At 42.3% G+C, this 21,002-nt stretch overlaps 1 protein-coding gene and 1 pseudogene across 4 annotated transcripts; one reads left to right on the forward strand and one right to left on the reverse strand.

The window, feature by feature from the left end:
- The first annotated feature begins 5,618 nt into the window (after positions 1-5,618).
- Positions 5,619-14,791, forward strand: LOC110495892 (steryl-sulfatase-like; annotated as a pseudogene). The gene is made up of 11 exons (XR_016488176.1): positions 5,619-5,678; positions 8,320-8,479; positions 8,760-8,887; positions 9,307-9,406; positions 9,923-10,089; positions 10,620-10,868; positions 11,145-11,281; positions 11,447-11,584; positions 11,989-12,149; positions 12,567-12,688; positions 14,238-14,791. The product of XR_016488176.1 is annotated as a steryl-sulfatase-like (transcript).
- On the reverse strand, positions 8,912-20,149 carry pnpla4 (patatin-like phospholipase domain containing 4). 3 transcript variants are annotated; one of them, XR_016488390.1, is made up of 9 exons: positions 20,007-20,148; positions 19,463-19,650; positions 19,238-19,332; positions 18,379-18,514; positions 18,053-18,118; positions 17,777-17,929; positions 17,443-17,586; positions 11,159-12,058; positions 8,912-10,824 (listed from the first exon to the last, which is right to left on the reverse strand). XR_016488390.1 is itself a non-coding variant. In XM_021571403.3 (8 exons), exons 2-7 carry the CDS (start codon positions 19,646-19,648, stop codon positions 17,455-17,457), a joined length of 768 nt encoding a protein of 255 aa, XP_021427078.3. In that variant the 5' UTR covers positions 19,649-19,650; positions 20,007-20,148; the 3' UTR covers positions 8,912-12,058; positions 17,443-17,454. The 3 variants fall into 3 exon arrangements, 2 of the variants coding, with proteins under 2 accessions (XP_021427078.3, XP_036808297.2); XM_021571403.3 differs by having other exon boundaries at positions 8,912-12,058; XM_036952402.2 differs by lacking the exons at positions 8,912-10,824; positions 11,159-12,058 and having other exon boundaries at positions 17,330-17,586; positions 20,007-20,149.
- Between the last annotated feature and the right edge of the window lie 853 nt (positions 20,150-21,002).

Consider the following 21,002-nt stretch of genomic DNA (forward strand, 5'->3'; position numbering starts at 1 on the left):
CCTCAGCTGTAGATCTCTGCAGTTCATCCAGAGTGATCATGGGCCTCTTGGCTGCATCTCTGAACAGTCTTCTCCTTGTATGAGCTGAAAGTTTAGAGGGACGGCCAGGTCTTGGTAGATTTGCAGTGGTCTGATACTCCTTCCATTTCAATATTATCGCTTGCACAGTGCTCCTTGGGATGTTTAAAGCTTGGGAAATCTTTTTGTATCCAAATCCGGCTTTAAACTTCTTCACAACAGTATCTCGGACCTGCCTGGTGTGTTCCTTGTTCTTTATGATGCTCTCTGCGCTTTTAACGGACCTCTGAGACTGTCACAGTGCAGGTGCATTTATACGGAGACTTGATTACACACAGGTGGATTGTATTTATCATCATTAGTCATTTAGGTCAACATTGGATCATTCAGAGATCCTCACTGAACTTCTGGAGAGAGTTTGCTGCACTGAAAGTAAAGGGGCTGAATAATTTTGCACGCCCAATTTTTCAGTTTTTGATTTGTTAAAAAAGTTGAAAAGGTGAAATAGGTGAAATATCCAATAAATGTCGTTCCACTTCATGATTGTGTCCCACTTGTTGTTGATTCTTCACAAAAAAATACAGTTTTATATCTTTATGTTTGAAGCCTGAAATGTGGCAAAAGGTCGCAAAGTTCAAGGGGGCCGAATACTTTCGCAAGGCACTGTAGATTTGTGGGATTTAAAAAATATTTTTTACAGTGTGCAGGCTGTTGAGGTATTGGAGATGGAAATCAAACTACTTGTTTTCAAATGGAAATAAGACTGTGAAATCAGTCCTCGCGTTCAGTGGTTAGTTAAGGCTCTGTGTGCCAAAGGTCAAATAGGGTGTGCTTATATTTGTCCTGCTTCACTGCATGTGCAAGTGGGTAACCTGTACGAGTGTGAGGTGTGAAATGGAAATGTGTATTTTTGCATAACCCAACTTCCCCTGAGACACCCTCGGAGAGTGGGGTCATTGCCAGGGATCAGCCATTATTGACTGCAACCCTCGGGCTAAGTGCCTTGCTTAAGGATAGATCGACCAATTTTTTTTTTTTACAACTTGTCATTTCAGAGATTCAAAATCAAAACCTTTTGTTTACTGGTCCAACGTTCTAACTGCTGCCAATCGAGGGAGTATTTTTGTTGACTTTGTTGTTGAGGTACTTAATGTTAAACCACCAAACTGTTACAATGTTCAATATTTAACAGTTGTGCATGCATTGCGTGTGTGTGTGTGTGTGTGATTGTATGTAGTACTGCTGTGATCCTCATGCACAAGCCTGGTCTGTGCTTCAGTGCTAATTTTGTTGACAGTCTATCACACACACACACACAGCTCTGACAAACAGCTTAAGGCCTTGTGTGTCTTTCCCGGCTTCGACATAAACCCTGCTTGTGAGCGATGAGGTTTAGCCACCCCACTGGGAAAACCACAAAACACTCTCAGATATTTGACTTGACAGCACAGCAAATGACTTCAAATGGCACATCGATAGTTGTTTGCTGTCCACATATCTTGCATTTTGTATCTGCTCGTACCCAATCATGCTTTTACATTTTGTATCTGCTCACACCCAATCATGCTTTTACATTTTGTATCTGCTCGCACCCAATCATGCGTTTACATTTTTTAAAATGCTTTTGTTCTTTATAGGGATGTAAGTACTCATAATTCCAATTAGATTTTTATAGAGGCTGTCTGATTCCAGTTCAAATACGGCATAACTGTGAACTAAATCAAACACTCTAACCATCTGTTGTGGTTGCGGCATGACCGGAGGGCTGCAGACAAATGAAGGCATCAAGTCAAAAGCTTTTCGCTGGCTCGAACATCAAGTGAAACAGACCCTTTTGACTGCGCTGTGAAACCACTTGAACAGTTTGTCCCTGACTTTTATTCTTATAGTCATGTACATGTAAACAGAAAGACAATTGTTTTCAGTTGCAATCCACTTTGGAAAATGTATGATAAACCCTCAAAAACATTATAGTCTTGTTATTGCTTCAGGGTCAACCAAAGGCAGAGAAACTTAAGAGCATCGGATACCCAATTTATTTTGATAGCTCCAGTATGAATGCCCCAGTATGCCACAGAAGTATGGAAATGACTGTCAGTGGAACAGTATAGTCAGTGGAATTGCAGGCAACATAAATGAAGGATCATTATAGAAATATAATCAGATATAAATCATTGAATTTAGTTTTTAGAAATTACTCCACCCTATTAGTTATTTTTCCCTCTCCTGACACGAGGGACAATTTGAAAGAGATCCTTGCATATTGCTTCTGCTTTCTCTATTTGTGATCAAAGAGAGAGCATGCATGAAAATATTGTATGTTTTCAATATGGCAACATGTGAGGATGCCAACAATGAGGATTCCTGCAAATGTTTCTTAGTCATAGAGGTGTACTGTATGAGATGACCACAAACACTCTACCTCACCTCTCAGTCTGTCACCACCATGAGTGAGGGATGCCTGAGCTGTCCCTATCCAGGTGTGCTGTCAATTACCAGTATGATAAGATCTCGATGGGGGTAGAGAGAGAGAGGGAGAGAGAGGGAGAGAGAGAGAGAGAGAAAGAGAGAGAGAGAGAGAGAGAGAGAGAGAGAGAGAGAGAGAGAAAAAGAGAACAAGCGAGAGATGCACGACCCTAACCATACCCTTGGTCTGTTATCCCTCTGGGTGGGCAGGAAGGACCCCAGAGCCAGGAGGAGGGGCCCTCAGGGGATATGGACACTCTTACAGGTCATCTGTTGTCACTGAGAACCAGTCATGAACCATTCACATATCACAGATCAAACGAAATCTGGCCCAGGCTGATAGGGGAGGCCTGGGGGAAGCCCTGGACCTCACAGGGTGATGAGTGAATGTGTCCCAGACCCAAAGAAATTGAGCTGCATATTGGGAGGATATTGGGGGGAGGGGAATGTCTACAAGCCACATTATGAAGAGTTTGTCTTTGAGTATCAATCAATCACATTTATTTATAAAGCCCTTTTCCCGCAGATGTCACAAAGTGCTATACAGAAACCCAGCCTAAAACCCCAAACAGCAAGCAATGCAGATGTAGAAGCACGTCGAGGAGAGTTTGTCTTTGAAAGAGGCTGGTGAAGCCGACAGAGCTCCATTAGAAGACATAAGCTGACTCAATGGCAAACACTAAATAAATCACTGCATACTGTGGTGAAGTTGTTTTTACACTGCTCTCATTGTAAGATGTCTTGAACTGGAAGATCCGCTGTGCAATGCTGCTCCCTGCTGGAGACATATCCATACCACGTTGAATATCAAAATAAAAGACTAGCGCACAATGTGCATTTTTTAATAACCACCAATTAAAAAATAAATAATAATATCATCGATACTACTGTTGTTCACACAAACTCAATAAGAACCAATACAAATGCTCCAATCACTAATTAGCACAGCATCAAAGTGATGTTGTACTGAATGTGGAATGACTGTTCAGGTTCATCACTCTCCTGATTTACTGTGTTGTCAGACAGCTGGTGTATAATCAGCCTAATTACAGACACTTTTTCTGAGCTGGAACTCGATTCCCCGTGGTGCTGTCTTGTCACCATCAGGCCTGCGATTCTGTGAATTATAGTACAATGGATACACCATAGATAGAACTGGTTTCATCTCTATGGGATGCACATTCTGTGAACAACATACAATGGACACACATTCAGAAGAGACACAACACTGTAGTAGTGGGTAGGACAGGCCTATTGAATGATCAGTTAATAGATTCTAACTTCATCTAGTGTAAACATGCCTATCACGCATATAGAGCCCGACTCTGGGCCCCCTGTTCTGCAATATATGGCTTAGACAACAGATGACAGTATTCATCCATTCATCCACTGAGTAGTGGGTAGGACAGGCCTATTGAATGATCAGTTAATAGATTCTAACTTCATCTAGTGTAAACATGCCTATCACGCATATAGAGCCCGACTCTGGGCCCCCTGTTCTGCAATATATGGCTTAGACAACAGATGACAGTATTCATCCATAGGAGACCAGACCTGGGAGAGAGGCGAAACCGAGACGGTTCTCTCCTAGGAATAGGTTGCAGAAATACAGAGAAAATTAAGGGATAAATGGAAAATCCCTTTAACAGATTTGTATTACAAACGTCTGTAAGAAATGAAAAGCCGTGTAACAAACAAACACCCCCCACCATCCCCATCATCTGAATCTCAGCTAGCTTTTCATAAGGGTATATATTCCAATGGAAATATTGTATTACCATTTCCTCAATTGCCTATTTCACATGGTTGGAATATTTCCATGAAAAGCAATTGATGTGTTTGTAGGATTTCACCTCTCTCTTCTTTTCAGTCAGTCATGTGCTTCTCCTGTGGAAATGCAGCTCAACATCAAAAGACTAATCAGCTTGCCAGCATCAATACAAAAATCTCACCCGAAAGCTCTACATTTTGTCATGAGTATTTAGACTTCAGGGACACTCATCTGCAACCATGCATACTAGTTAACCACTTTGCTGAGGGATTTACAGTGTGAAAAATTTATATTTGACAGACAAAAACAGCACAAGTGTGAATATTCATCATTACTCATATCACAGTGTGATCAAAGATTATGTTCTGAGAGTCAACCACATATAATTAGAATGGGAAGTCATTCTAGAAGTAATAGAATTTAGAAGTCATTCTAATTCTATGGTCAATCCTCTGACCAGTGTGTGAACCAGACTTGACCGACTGTACCATCACAGTTTCCTTTTTCAACAGTATCTAAAAGATAACTGGTCAATGCCTGTAGACCAGTTCAGTTCATCCAACCACAGACAATGATGATAACATCATCTGGTTCTACAGCATATCTAGGGCATTCCTATTCTGTGCCTCCTATTGATGTATGAAACAGTTATGTCCTATTCTGCTAGAGGGGTAGAGAGGGTCAAGTCAAGAGCATCAAGAACATATGACCGGGAACTTTGCATTCAAGGCAGGGACAGTGGTCTAAGGCACTGCTCCTCTGTGCAAGTGCCATCACTACAATCCCTGGATCAAATCCAGGCTGTATCACATCTGGCTGGGATTGAGTCCCATCGGGTGGTGCACAATTGGCCCAGCGTCAGCTGAGGTAGGATGTCATTGTAAATAAGAATTTGTTCTTAACTGACTTGCCTAGTTAAATAGACAAATTGTAGGCCTACTAATAGAGCTATGATGGAACCTCTTTTTTTGCAGTGTTCTACTGTAGGCCTATGCCAGAGTACATTTACACACAAAACATTTGTAAAGGTGCAATCTGTAATATACCAGCCTGTGAATTTGTCATTTTAACTAGTGAAATAGAATTATAGATTTTTTGAAGAATATTGTCTTACCTTATTAATATGATCCACTAGTGTGGTCTTCCTTATGTTCCTGACACAAGGGGTATCTAAACATGTTAAATAAAGATTGGCAGGGATTAAGGCTGCACATTGGTTTGTAGGATTGCACTATAGAGGGTTGAAATCTACATAATTTTAGTCTTGATTGCACTACATTTAGGCAGCAAACAGGTCACCTAAAATATTTGGATAAACCATAATCCAATGAGACTGCTTCATTCTTAGTCACATGACAGTTGACAAAAAAAACGTACTTCTTGTTTCTAGCGAAAACATTTCGAGTCATGCATATCCACAAAGGTAGGATTTGAACGACTTGGCAACAATATAGTTTACACCAGGGATCATCAACTAGATTCAGACGATTTTTTTTTCTTGAGTGGATGGTCAGGTTGCCGGTGTTGTGTCGAAAATCTCCCCCCGGTCAGAATTCCCTCCCCATTCGCGTTCTTCATTGCTGCGACTTGCTTGCTAGATAATTTGTATACTGTAGATTGATAACAGAAGCCCAAACAGATATAAAATTTGTCTAAAACACAATACTTTCAAACCTTGCTTACAATTGTATACAATCACATGCATATATCTTATGGGTGGGAATACTGTACTTCGGAGCAGATTTCCAAAATTAAAACGTTTTTTTATAAAGTATTTTATTTCCAAATAAAATCACCCGCGTTCCGCTATTTGGAGAACCCTGGCCTAAACTGTAACGTTAGCGGTCTATTATTTCGCAGGCGCTCTAGAGACACTCCAGTAGGACTCTAAAATGGCTATTTGCCCTGTTCAAAAGTAGTACACTATATAGGGTATAGGGTGCCATTTGGGTCTCAAACCTTAGTAACATTTACTCTAGCTCTCTTCAAAGCAAAGTTTATTGGTCGCGTACACAGATTAGCGGGTGCAGCGAAATGCTTATGGTACTAGCTCTTAAAAATGCAGTAAAATTTCAAACAATTAAAAGGTAAGGAGACAAAAAAAGACAAGGCAAATCTGATTAGCAAGCCAAATAGTCCTGTAGCAGCAAACACGTGAAATCTATACATATGTACACCTGATTTACAGGTCAACCCTTTGCAATGAGACTCGAAATGTAGCTCAGGTGCATCCTGTTTCCATTGATCTTCCTTGAGATGTTTCTACAACTTGATTTGAATCCACCTTTGGAAAATGCAATTGATTGGACATGATTTGGAAAAGTACACACCTGTAAGGTCCCACAGTTGACAGTGCATGTCAGAGAAAAAAACAAGCCATGAGGGCAAAGTAATTGTCCGTAGAGCTCCAAGACAGGATTGTGTCGAGGCACAATTCTGGGGAAAGGTACCAAAACATTTCTGCAGCATTGAAGGTCCCCAAGAACACAGTGGCCTCCATCATTCTTAAATGGAAGAAGTTTGGAACCACCAAGACTCTTCCTAAAGCTGGCCGCCGACCAAACTGAGCAATCGGGGTAGAAGGGCCTTGGTCAAGGAGGTGACCAAGAACCCGATGGTCACTCTAACAGAGCTCCGGAGTTCCTCTGTGGAGATGGGAGAATCTTCCAGAGGGACAACCATTTCTGCAGCACTCCACCAATCAGGTCTTTATGGTAGAGTGGCCAGATGGAAGCCACTCCCCAGTAAAAGGCACATGACAGCCAGCTTGGAGTTTGCCAAAAGGCACCTAAAGACTATCAGACCATGAGAAACAAGGAAACCTGGCACCATCCCTACGGTGAAGCATGGTGGTGACAGCATCATGCTGTGGGGATGTTTTTCAGCAGCAGGGACTGAGAGTTTAGTTAGGATTGAGGGAAAGATTATGGAGCAAAGTACAGAGAGATCCTTGATGAAAACCTGCTCTCAGGACCTCACCTTCCAACAGGACAGCAATCCTAAGCACATAGCCAAGACAATGCAGGAGTGGCTTCGGGACAAGTCTTGAATGTCCTTGAGTGGCCCAGCCAGAGCCCGGACTTGAACCTGTTCAAACATCTCTGGAGAGACCTGAAAATAGCTGAGCAGTGACGCTCCCCGTCCAACTTGACAGAGGTTGAGAGGATCTGCCGAGAAGAATGGGAGAAACTCACTAAATACAGGTGTCCCAAGCTTGTAGCGTCATACCCAAGAAGTCTCGAGGCTGTAATCGCTGACAAAGGTGCTTCAACAAAGTACTAAGTAAAGGGTCTGAATACTTATGTGATATTTTTGTATTTTATTTTTTATACATTTGTAAAAAAAAAAAAAAAAAAAAAACCTATGTGCATTATTGTGTGCAGATTGATCAGAAATAAAATATATTTAAACAATTTTAGAATAAGGGGTCTGGATAGTAGGAGAAATGTAATATTATGATGTGCTACGTCGGTGATAAAGTATTTAAATAGACAGTGTGAAATGGGAAGTGACCAGTAGTTCTGTGTGTGTGTGTGTGTGTGTGTGTGCATCACCTGGTAGACGGCTAGTGATGGCTGTTCAACAGTCTAGTAACAGCCTAGTAATAGAAGCAGTTTTTTAGAGTCTCTGTCTTAGCTTTGATGCCCCTGTACTGTCTGTCTGTCGGACGGGAGCCGACAGAACAGTTCGTGGCTCGGATGGCTAAGGTCCTTAATGATCTTATTGGCCTTTACTTTGACACCGGGTGCCTTAGATGTCCTGGAGGGCAAGCAGCGTGCCCCTGGTAATGCGTTGGACTGCCCGCACTACCTTCTGGAGAGCCATAATGCAGTTGAGGGCAGAGCAGTTACCCTACCAGGTGGTGATGCAGACCAACAGAATGCTCACAATGGTGCATCTGTAGAAGTTTGTGAGGGTCTTAGGGGCCCTGCAGAATTTCTTCAGCCACCACGATGTCGGTGTGCCGAGACCATTTCAGGTCCTCAGTGATGTACATGCCAAGGAACTTGAAGCGTTTGACCCTATCCAATCTTCTCGTGTTGCCTCTGTCTTTGCTTCTCCAGTGTTACCTTGAAAAATGAGGTCCCCATGGATCCCATGCTGTCTAGATCTACTGTTGTTGTTTGACGTGTGCTATGCCTTGAATGATGACAAAAGGCCGAATTTTGTCCTGATTATGGTCGATGACTTGGCGATTGTAGACAGTGGGAACACAACCTTGCGGTAAGTTACAGTGATATAAACTGCAACAGGCTTTTTTATGTTCTTTCCCATGTTTCTAAGCATGGCTTTCCTGCATTACATATATACTTCTCATTTGTAGTTGTGATTCCAAACAAAAATGTACATTCTCGGAAGACAACATTCGATTCTATTCTTTTTTTATTCTGACTTCTAATTCTTGCTGTGCTCTGTGCTCACCTTTTTAAAACACGACTAAAACGTATCTTTCCAGATGATGAGCCCAGCTGGGTGGTAATGTGTTGTGTTGTTGTGTCTGCAGGACCCCCAACATCGACATGCTGGCTCAGGAGGGGGTGAGGCTGACCCAGCACATCGCTGCAGCCCCCCCTCTGTACGCCCAGCAGGGCAGCCTTCCTGACGGGCCGATACCCGATACGATCCGGTGAGGCGAGTCATAAACAACAAATCAAATGTTATAAGTCACATGCGCCGAACGGGCGTAGACTTTACTGTAAAATAGTAACACAATAGCAATACAATATACACAACAACAACAACAAGAGCTCAATGTGTAGCCTATCCTCCTGGGGTTTGACACAAAGCTTTGCCTAGTACTATAATTTGATCACTTAACAGATCACTAGCTAGTATTGATAGGCCTAACTAGGATTATGTGTTGTTAGGGATGCATTAGTTAGGCTATGTGGAGAGAACAGTTCATAGAACAGGATAACTAGCATGTTGACCACAATGCAGCAGGATGAAAAGTACATCATCATTCCACTGTATAATTTTATACTTTGTTACTCTCCCCACTTTGTGATTTCACATCAGTTTTTGATCCTATTTTTGTCTTGGACAGTTAGGGGGTGTATATCATCTCTGCTGCATCTGGCAGTCTTCCCAAAGAAGAAGTCACCTTTGCCAAGGTCGCCAAACGGCAGGGCTACGAGACTGCTCTCATAGGTGAGCCAAAGTTCTCTCCATTGTTACTATTCAAGCGTCTTTAGGTCCATGAAAAACTCTACATATAACCCATTTATTATCGTCATGAGTATGTATCAATACACTTTGGGAATAGGGAACACGCAGAAGCAGTGGCAGTTAATTTGATTGGTTGCAGCGATGTGTCTGTTTTGTAGGTTTGAAGTTTTTTTTTTCAATTCTGACTGTATCAGCTACATGATTGATTTGAACTGTATAATAGCTTTCGTACTCGTTATTGGCTTCTCAATGGTTGTACAGACAAAGTACATTTACATGTGAGTTGACATTCAACGTCTTTGATGTGCAACATGCCTCACAGGCTTTTCAGTAACCCGTCTTGACATATTATTAAATGTAATCCTTTTCATCATCAGCCTTTTTCCTCCACAACTGAAAACACGTTATGTGTTGTCTTTCAAGGTCGTTGTTCTTTGAAGATGCTTTAAAAGTTGCCAGTTCATATGGTCCATCACCTGCCCCTTCTCTCCACTGTAGGAAAATGGCACCGTGGTCTTAACTGTGAGAGGAACGACGACTACTGTCACCACCCCGGTGCTCACGGCTTCGACCACTTCTACGGTATAACCCTGACCAACCTGCGTGACTGTCAGCCCGGCCGCGGCTCCATCTTTACCAATGTCCAAGCACACACACCCTTCAAGGTGATGTGCAGTGTACAATACATGTCGAGGAGGTACACTGTTTTGGTTTAACCTTTTAAAATGGTTGGGAGCGTGTGTAGAGTGTCTTCTCCATCTGCATTGCTTGCTGTTTGGGGTTACAGGCTGGGTTTCTGTAATAGCACTTTGTGACATCTGCTGATATAAAAAGGTCTTTCTAAATACATTAGATTTGTCTGCAGTTTACTCTCCATTAGTCAGCACCTCTACGGCCGTTTTGGGGTGTGCTTCAGCTCATGCTTTTTACTACAGTGTTGCGTTGAGTATTTGAACTTGTATTTATGTATCCTGGTGTAGCATGCGTTCATGGATCTGTTTCTGCTCTTGCCAACTCCAATGCTGTCATTGTCAAGCCAAACAAAGTGATAAGGAGTTGGCATGATGGCATAAACAGACTGGTAGCCAGACTAGTTTTAATGTTGTTTGTTGTATGTAGTTTGTTTGACCTTTTAGCTAACAAAGAAAGTTGTCCCTCAGGGATATAGGATAGCACATATTCTCAACTCTACAAGACCCTGGGAGTGGGTGTGGCTACCGTGACCTTCCTGCATGCGCGGGGCGTGGTCACCGTGTGGAGGAAGCTGGTGCTGAGGGTGGTGGCGTTGGTGGGCGCCGTGGCGGCCATCTATGGTACGTTCGTTGCCAACTTCCCCGACTTCAGCTGCTTTTGTGATGAGGAACCGGGAGGTGGACAAGCAGCCGTATGTCTCAGAGAACCTGACCCAGAGAATGACAGATGAAGCACAGAACTTTTGAGAAAGGTGTTTAAATGTATATTTCCCCTACTACATGATAGATTGAGACAGAATAGAAGCCAAATCAAGTGTTTGTGTGTTCGTGAGTGTGTTTGATTATTGTTTATTTATGTCTTGTGTGTGGGAAGAAACTCTAAAGGGCATGTAAGGAAAGTGTGTGTAAAGGGTTGGTGACCTAGGTGACTGTCTGTAAAATGAAAGCATACTGTACACGGGAGTTTCCATTGTTGTCATGCAATTATTTTCTTCCATTTACACCGTGTGTGTTTACTATTTTGACAGGAACTCTGCACTACCCTTCCTGTTGTTCTTCTCCTTCATCCAAGTGCACACGGACATGTTTGCATCGCCAGCCTTTCAGGGGACCAGTCAGCATGGTATCTATGGAAACGCAATCCAGGAAGTAGACTGGAGTGTAGGTAAGACTTGATATTTACTCTATATTGCTGTATGGCTTTCTTTTTTTATGTCCAATAAGTTATAAGGTTGCAAGATTTGAAATGTCCACACTAATTATATTTAAAAGTTGGACGATTTGATTGGATTTGACCTATTATGTCCTGTTTCATAACATCTGTTCGTAGGTCAGCTCATGCAGACTCTGGACCGGTTGAACCTGAGGGAGAACACACTGGTTTACCTGACCTCAGACCAGTTGGCGCACCTTGAGGAGATCACAGTCCGGGGGGAGGTGCACAGAGGCTGGAATGGCATATAGAAAGGTACGGTCTGATACAGCTTCAGAAGAACAGGTCAACAGAGGCCGAACAGCCAGATGTCACATTTTCGGTTAAAACAATATTTTTTGTTAATAGGTTACTTTTTTTTTTATAGGAGTAAAAATACTCAACCTAAAAAGTGCAGGTGCAGAGAGGCTTTAGTTTGCATCTGCGGTGGTTTAGTAGGGTATATTTATAGGAATGCAAATGGGAAGTCAGAACCAGTCAACGTATCGAATAGAATAGTAGATTACTAGATAAATTGCTCAGATTATCTAAATGTCCTCATGCATAAGAGACGAGGCGTTTCCATGAAAGGTTCTGGTAAGCCTTATATTTCAGTCGAGTGATAAAGGACTTCCCATATTCTCAGTCCTCAGAAAGTGCTTCGATCTGTCTCTGAGCAGTAGGGAAATCCACCAACTGGGAGGGGAAGGATCCAAGTTCCAGGACTGCTCCATTGGACTGGGATGTTACCTGCAGGGAAAGACATTGATGAACCCACCAGCAACATGGACATCTTCCCTACTGTGGTGAAGCTAGTCGGAGGGACGGCACTGGGGGACAGGTGAGTGCTGTGAAATTGCTGAGGTCTGAGGGGCATTGTTTGTTCAAGTACTTCTATCTATTCCTATGGTTAAGTCCAAAGCACTAGAAGGGTTTTCTAGCAGCCCCGTCTGTCAGTCAAAACTACAGCGTTTGGAATCTAGGTCACCATAGAAATTATATGCACTCTCAGTGCTCTGAATCACCCCCTAACTAGAGACATTATATTCACAATAGGTGTCAAAAGGGACCTGCTAGAAAAAATCTCAGCTAATGAAAAAACGGATCAGGCTGATCTAAACCTTTGATCAAAGGTTTTCAAGGGCCTTTGAGGTCTCTGCCTACGCAAAGGATCATTCCTACAGCATGCTCCATTTCTGTGTCTCAGAGATAATTTATTGTGCGTGTGTGTGTGTTTGTGTGTGTCTTCTCTTCCTAGAGTGATAGACGGTCATGACCTCATACCCCTGCTGCAGGGGAAAGTTGAGAGATCAAAGCACGAGTTTCTCTTCCATTACTGTAACGCCTACCTCAACGTTGTCAGGTGGCAGCCTCCCAACAGTAAGTCCACATTTCCAATGTAATAGTTTTAAGAATGCAATTTAATTACTGTAACAGTGCTGCTAATTATGATTAAGAATTCCAAGGTTTTTTTGTAAGCAAGTTAACCTGTCTAGGACTGGGGTTAGGGTTAGCGGAACCCCCCCCGCAACAGCCAGTGAAAGTGCAGGTCGCCAAATTCAAAACAACAAAAATCTCATAATTAAAATTCCTCAAGCATACAAGTATTTTACACCATTTTAAAGATAAAATTCTCGTTAATCCAGCCACAGTGTCTGATTTCAAAAGGGATTTACAGCGAAAGCACCACAAACGATTATGTTCGGTCACCACCAAGCCACAGAAAAACACAGCCATTTTTCCAGCCAAAGAGAGGAGTCACAAAAAGCAGAAATGGAGATAAAATGAATCACTAACCTTTGATGATCTCCGTCAGATGACACTCATAGGACTTCATGTTACACAATACATGTATGTTTTGTTTGATAAAGTTCATATTTATATAAAAAAATCTGAGTTTACATTGGCGCGTTACGTTCAGTAGTTCTAAAACATGCAGTGATTGTGCAGAGAGCCACATCAAATGACAGAAATACTCATAATAAACATTGATAAAGATACGATTATTATACATGGAACTTTAGATAAACTTCTCCTTAATGCAACCGCTGTGTCAGATTTAAAAAAAACTTTACGGAGAAAGCAAACCATGCAATAATCTGAGTACAGCCTTTAGACAACAATTTAGCCAAAAAGATACCCGCCATATTGGGTAGTCAACATTACTCAGAAATAGCATTTTAAATATTAACTTCCCTTTGATGATCTTCATCAGAATGCACTCCCAGGAATCCCAGTTCCACCATAAATGTTTGATTTGTTCGATAATGTCCATCAGTTATGTCCAACTATCTTCTTTTGTTAGGGTGTTTGGTAAACAAATCCAAAAGCGCGTTCAGGTCGCGCCGAACAAAAAAGTTCCGTTACAGCCCGTAAAAACATGCCAAACTAAGTATGGAATCAATCTTTAGGATGTTTTTAACATACAACTTCATTAATGTTTCAACCGGACAATTCCTTTGTCTGTACAAATGAAGTGGAACGTAGCTACCTTTCACATGAGCGCGCCAGACCGAGGCTGTGGCACTCTGCCGGACCACACACTCAAAGAGCTCTTATGAGCCCCTCCTTTAGAGTAGAATCCTCAAAACAGGTTCTAAATACTATTGACATCTAGTGGAAGCATTGGGAAGTGAAACATAACTAATATCCCACTGTATCTTCAATGGGGGCTGAGTTGAAAAACTTCAAACCTCAGATTTCCCACTTCCTGGTTGGATTTTTTTCTCAGGTTTTTGCCTGCCAAATGAGTTATGTTGCACTCACAGACATCAACAGTTTTAGAAACTTCAGAGTGTTTTCTATCCAAATGTACTAATTATATCCAAGCTGATTATATCCAAGCTACTCAATACTGCCCCCTACCCCAAAGAAGTTAACTTGAAAAGTAAACTACTATGGTGGTTGTAATTCATTGTACATTTTTAAGGTTATTCAAAATGGAAGGTGTTCTTTTTCACTCCGGACTTCTACCCCGAGAACGGGACAGCCTGCATGCATACCCATGCCTGTTTCTGCACCGCATCCTACGTGACCTACCATGACCCCCCTTTGCTCTTTGACCTCTCCTGCGACCCCCCTCGGAGACCACGCCCCTGACCCCAGACACGGAACCCGCCTTCCACTCGGTCGTGGAGGAGATCCGGGTTGCAGTGGCCGTCCATAAGGAGTCCATCACCCCCGTTCAGGACCAGCTCGCCCCGGGACACCTCCTATGGAAGCCTTGCCTGCAGCCCTGCTGCTCCTCCCTTTCCCAGCTCTGCAGGTGTGAGAGAGATGGTGGGAGAGACGGCCACCGGAGCACTGCAGCAGCAGACTCTCCACAGGACCAGCTCATCATTGCTTAACACTGCGGGGAGGGTAACGTAGGAACCCAGAACCAATCTTTTAGAATGTATGTAAACAAAATCGGAGTGAGACAAACGGCAGGGAAAATACCCCCATTTTAACTGGACTTGTTGGTAGAAGTAACCTGGATCTACTTTACGTGTGTGTGTGTGACCTCACTGGGTGATCCGTAATAACAGACTTTTTAGGATTTGTCCTCTCAGGAACACCAGTAAAACATACAGTAAATTGTGTCACCTATGCTTGTAATAATAATAATATTAAAACATACAGTAAATTGTGTCACCTATGCTTGCTCCCTGAGGGGTTTATGCAGATGCTGCTATTTGGACTACAATGTCATTTTAAAGAACTTTGTGACAAATGTATTTGTAAAAAAATATATAAAAAAAATAGGAGCAATATGAATCAAATGTGATTGTTGAGGCCAGCACCTCAGTGCACTGATTAGCACAAGGTCCAACTCAAGTTGAATTTCTAGTTTTATTCTCCGGGGTGCTACAATAACCCTGTGTTACCCTTGTAGGTTACCGATAATCATTTAATCACTGTTCATCATTTAGACACTACAGGGCCTCTGTAAAAGGCATCTGCACTTCCAAGAAGCAATGGAACTGAGTGGGCAACCGACATGAAAAGACATGGCTGTATTAACGAATAGAGCTGTATTAAGATGTTCAGTAGAGCTGCCGTGTCTAATGCCAACAGTCAGTACAGAGTCAGCCAGAGTCCCTGAGCCACACATGGCTCATCCCCCTGTGGCCACAGCCAGCCGTAAATCTTCATCACCCAGACTAGCTTTAAGCTTAGCTCTTCATTTGATCTCAGATTTCAGTGACGTTTAGTTAATATGTATCTTAGTCTCCCGTTAACTCTATATCCAGCAGTCTATTTGTCACCAACTGCCATTAGCAAATCTCTGAATATTAAGGAGTGCTCTCTCCCCTGTTTAGTCATTTATATGATGGATGCTGAATTCTGATTTTTTTTTTGTGCGCATTCCCACACACCCGTTGCATTTTATTACCATGTGTTCATTTGTTTCAACACATTTTTCTGGTGTAAATGATTAATGGTCTGATTTAGGTGGGGTACCAGCTACAACAGCACTACTGTTGCTACTAATAACTACCAGCACCAACTACAGAACAACAGCCACTATCACTAGAACTGGGATTGATATTCTACTTGACTGATATTCTACTTGACCGATATTCTGACATTGTGTATAAATCTAATTATTTTCCTCCATCCATGGCCCTGTAATCACGGTGGCTGATCATTATTGGATCCATCCACAACAGAGAGAGTTTGGCAGTGATAGAAGCCAGCTCTTTATCTTGTCTTTGACTCGGGCTTGCGTCCCAAATGGCACCCTATTCCCTACATTGTGCACCACTTTTGACCAGTGGCCAGGGCTCTGGTCAAAAGTGGTGCACTATTTAGAGTGCCATTTGGGACGTAGCTCCCGTGTGTCGGCTTGGCCACTGGTCCGTCACATCCAGCCCAGCCTCTATGCTCCCGGACGCCAGAGAAGTGGAGCGCAGCAGAGTTTTCCTCAGAGGAGAAAACCTAAACAATATTAAACCATACGCCAGGGAATCTATGTCCCCAGGTGTTAATTACAACTGTGGACAAAAAATTGGGCTAATTATTAACAACAGCAGGGAGGCTGGATAGCGGTAGGAAAACACCATGGTTACTTTACTTTAGTGTGTGGATGGTAAATCCTGTTTACTTACAGGACTGTATGGCCTAGTTTGTGATGTACAACTGATGTACAATTCATTGAAACACTGATTGTGACATAACAGATATTTTTATGATTGGACAAAAATGTTTACATAGTCATTATGTGGTTTCTGATCAAGCTAAATCTCAGCTTTAGTGTACAGATCAGCTCTTTGCCCTCATGCTGACGAGTGTACAGTGCTAAACGTTATTTATCTCAACTCATCCAAGTCTTTTTGGACAATTATGCTTTTATCAGTCACATTTGGTAAGTAGTTATGATAATTCAGCCTTGTCATGTTAATAGATGCAGATATGGTTCTTCAATGTTTTGGGGTTAGACTATTTCAGCAATTGCTACTGGATTTCAAGACCGCGAGTCATTTAAACAGAGCACATTTGGCCTTGGTTTCTATCCAGGCATGAAGAAGAAGTATCCTCAGATCCGGAGGGAGGTGTGTGTAGTGAGTGTGTGTGAGTTCAACCACCGGGGGGGGGGGGGGGGGAAAGAAGATCTCTTGAACACAGTGCACGCCGATACCCGAGGACCGGAGTTAAATGGTTCCTCAGGTGGAGAGAAGAACGTGCAGAGTTCAAACAACCATTTCTATGGTAACATCAAAGGGGTACTCCATTCTTGTCCTGGAGGAGATGAAGGACCTCCGCTAGGTTAGCGTGACGCCACTGCCCGTTATATTATGTACTTCCGTGAAGTGCCCTACTGATTTCCCCACCGCCTGCCACTACTGGCTCAGGGGTAATGGATCGCTGCTGGAAATTGATGGTGAGGCGTGTTCAAAGACTGATTTTCACCTAGTTACCTCACATGAGATATATAGTTACATGCAGTTGGCTGATATTCCAACGTCTCCTCGGATTATAGAGTAGCTATTACTGTTGATTTCATGGGCTACAGTGGATTTGCAAAGAGAAAATTATACATTTTACTTGAATTATTGTATTTTCTTTATTTTACACACTTTAAAATCTAAAATAAATAATGTGATTACACCATATTTACAAGAAAAAACCCTATAATAAAAAGAATACTCAACTGAAATACAACACTACTGGATCCAGTTTTCGTTCTTCAGAAACCTCACTGCATCGTCATGACCCTCTTTACAATACTGGTTCATCCTTTCCTCTAACGGAGGGAATAAGGACTGGTTTAACCTGATGATGTTCTCCTTGGAAAACTGAGAGATTAAAACAACACAAAACATCAACAAAAACACCAACAAAATCAAAAGCAATTTTAAATACTGCAAAAGAACTGTCCAGGCAAAATGATGTGCAAAACCATACAATGAATGCAATACACACTTGTTGAAGATGTGTACTGTCTGTATCCCTGTGAACATGTAATCAAACGGTGATCACACTCACCATTACGTCCATGTTGGCCAGTTTGAGGTGGAGGTTCATGAGCCCTCTGTGTTTTGGGCAGATGTCTTGGGGACCTGCGAAGGGGGAGACTGTGATGGTACGTCCCTCTGGCAGGATGGGGAGACTATCCGTGAATCCCCCGTCAATCCATTTCTGAAGGATGTGTGTTACAGTTAAGTTGATATATTTTCAGTTATAAACAAACAAAAAAGTAACAGTAAGCTCGTAATGGATAACATCCATGGGTTGAGTTTGAGATGCAGTTCAAGTTATTACCTGTCCTTGCCATTCCACCGGTTTGATTCCAGCATAGACGGGCACAAAACTACTGGCCAAGAGTGCCTTAAATTAAAAGAAGCAAAAGCTAGGTCAGACCTAATCCTAAAATATGTAGCGAAAGAGATTTGTAAAGGTTCCTCGACCCACACATATTGTTAGATATGCATTGCTCTGTCACTTGACTGGCTAAAACACAGAACTGACCCAACAATGCAGTGTATCAGGGGGAAAACAATGGCCATGCTCCTCAAACATTTGCGACAACATTTTGTGTTAAAGCCAAGGTACAGTAATATAATCTGCTCAGGCTTGTGGCCGGCTACCTTTATGAGGTCCTCCCTGGAGGCAAAGCTGGACACGATGGTGTTCTTGCCACTTTTTGAATGTGTTATAGAGATGTGAAGGTGATTGCCTGCTTTAATGTGGGCATCGCCAGGCAGAAACTCCTCGATTCCCTCCCTGAGGAGAACAAAGGGACAGATGCTTTTTTGTCATGTTTTTTATAATTAATTTAACAACACTGTACGGCTCTATAATAAAACATGCACTTATTACACGATCTGTTGGCTGTGTAATGCGTGCACTTAATGAAGATACAAACGCAACCATTGTTCAGTTCTATAGCCTTAGGTTTAATTTACTCCCACAAATGAATAGCTCCATTTATTATAAAGGTGTTACAAATGAAAAAATGATTGACACACCCAGTTATCTAGACGTGGCTTTAACGCAAAGAAATACACAGTGTACAAAGCATTATGAACACTTATTCCCATTCAACCCAACCAACTGGCTCTCTGTGTTTCCGCCTGTCTAACTATGTGTGCATATGCATCTGAATATGACTGTTCTATACACTGAGTATACAACACATTAAGAACACCTGCTCTTTCCATGACATAAGACTGACCAGGTGAATCCGGGTGAAAGCTATGATCCCTTATTTATGTCACTTATTAAATCCACGTCAATCAGTGTAGATGAAGGGGAGGAGACCGGTTAAAGATGGATTTTTTTTGCCACCTAAAGGACATGAAGCCAACTTGACACAACTGTGAGAAGCACTGTAGTCAAGATGGGTTATGCTTTCGACAAATTGTAGAGGGGGGGATGCAGCCCAATACTATGGTGTTCCTAATCTTGGTATATTCAGTGTATAGCTCTCTCAGAGTTAGTGACTACCTGAGTGTAAGCATGAAGTTATATCCAGGTGTCACAGCTCCAAACCTCTGGCTTCTGACATCTTTTGCAAATCTGAAGGTAAATTCTTTGACACTCTATTGGAAAAAGACCAAATGCATCAACCAGCAGTAGGCCTAAACACAACAAAAATGTACAAGGAATAGAAGAAAGAAGAATAGGCTGATGATGATGATGATGATGATGATGAAGACCTTACTATCTTACCTGTAGTTTGTCTGGAGCAGTGACCATCACTGCAGCCACCAGAGCTCCAGCAGATGCCCCGGCACATGCCCTGAGAGAGCTCACCAGCTTGTCTCCATGTCTCAGGATGGCTCCACATGCGCCCAGTTGGTAGATACCCAGGAATCCACACGCAGCAAAAGAAAGGTTCACCACTGGCACTGTCATCTCTATAAAGAGAACATAGATAGCATTATTCATTGAATAAACTATGAGGTTGATTGACAAACATAGCGACTGTAACTTCACCAGTGAAATATCGTGTAATCGCCTGATCAAATCCATATTAGCACAGTGGAATTTTGTAGCTAGATAACTGCATGGGGCAGGCAGCACTAGTAAATCTGATGTGGGAAACTGTTGTAGGCTAGGCTGAACAACATACGTAGTAGGCTTTCTGTAATTCACTCATTACAGAGGCAGTCGAACTAATACTGTAAACTACAACAAGTCCCCCTGCACGTTAATAACAAGTGTAGCATTCAAGGTTTATCTACACACACATAAAAAAAAAAAGCTTCCTTACCGTTTATGGTGGGATTACGGTTATAGAAACAATTGCAGTAAACTAAAACGGCTTATTCTGCACCGCTTTGCAAATACGATAACAATGTAAAGAAGTGCTAGATCCGTGCTTTACTTCCGGGTTTTCCGCGCTGTTTCAAAATAAAAGCCTACAACGATTTACAAAACTATCCGTTGAAATTGACTAAACCTGTTAGAAAACATTGGGATACATGGTCTGGTTTGTGTTTGTGCAATAAAAAGTGAAATGTCTACTGAACAAATTATACTTTGACATATATAGAAGCAGCTGAGCTACAATAATGCATATTTGTCCCGGTATCTTCCAGCGCATGTGTTCCGGCTTCAGGCAAACACGCTGCGGTCTTGGGCCCGTTGCGAGCCACGCATTTACACTTGATGACTTTAAAAAGTTAAACACTCTTAAAACTCTAGCCCCACAGTGGACAAGTCATAATACCCATAAAACCCAGCAAAAACAGATTTGTTTTCCATAGAAGATTTTAGAACCACTTCAAACAAGGTATGTGTTTCATGGCTTTCCCTGGCGTGACGTTTTGATAACTCTGTAAATCTCTCTCTGACAAGGTGACTTTTATCAATATATTCGGCTCAATTTACTCTCAGATTCGAAAATACTAGTAGCATCAAAGTAGACATGCAAGACTACAAATCCCTCCAAGCTCCTGCACATCTGGCACATGCATTTCAGTGGAGGCTGCTAAGGGGAGGAAGGCTCATAATAATGGCTGGAATGGAGCAAATGGAATGGCATCAAACACATGGAAACAATTAATGAACATGCACGCTAAAGAAGCCTTTCTATTGACTCCATCTATTGACTCCAAAACACCAAAAGAAAGATGCCGAGGGCCCCTGCTCATCTGCATGAACGTGCCTTAGGCATGCTGCAAGGAGGCATGAGGACTGCAGATGTGGCCAGTGCAATAAATTGCAATGTCCGTACTGTGAGATGCCTAAGACAGCGCTACAGGGA

This window comes from Oncorhynchus mykiss, chromosome 18, assembly GCF_057628025.1.
Source record: "Oncorhynchus mykiss isolate SJ-2025 chromosome 18, ASM5762802v1, whole genome shotgun sequence".
Lineage (NCBI taxonomy): Eukaryota > Metazoa > Chordata > Actinopteri > Salmoniformes > Salmonidae > Oncorhynchus > Oncorhynchus mykiss.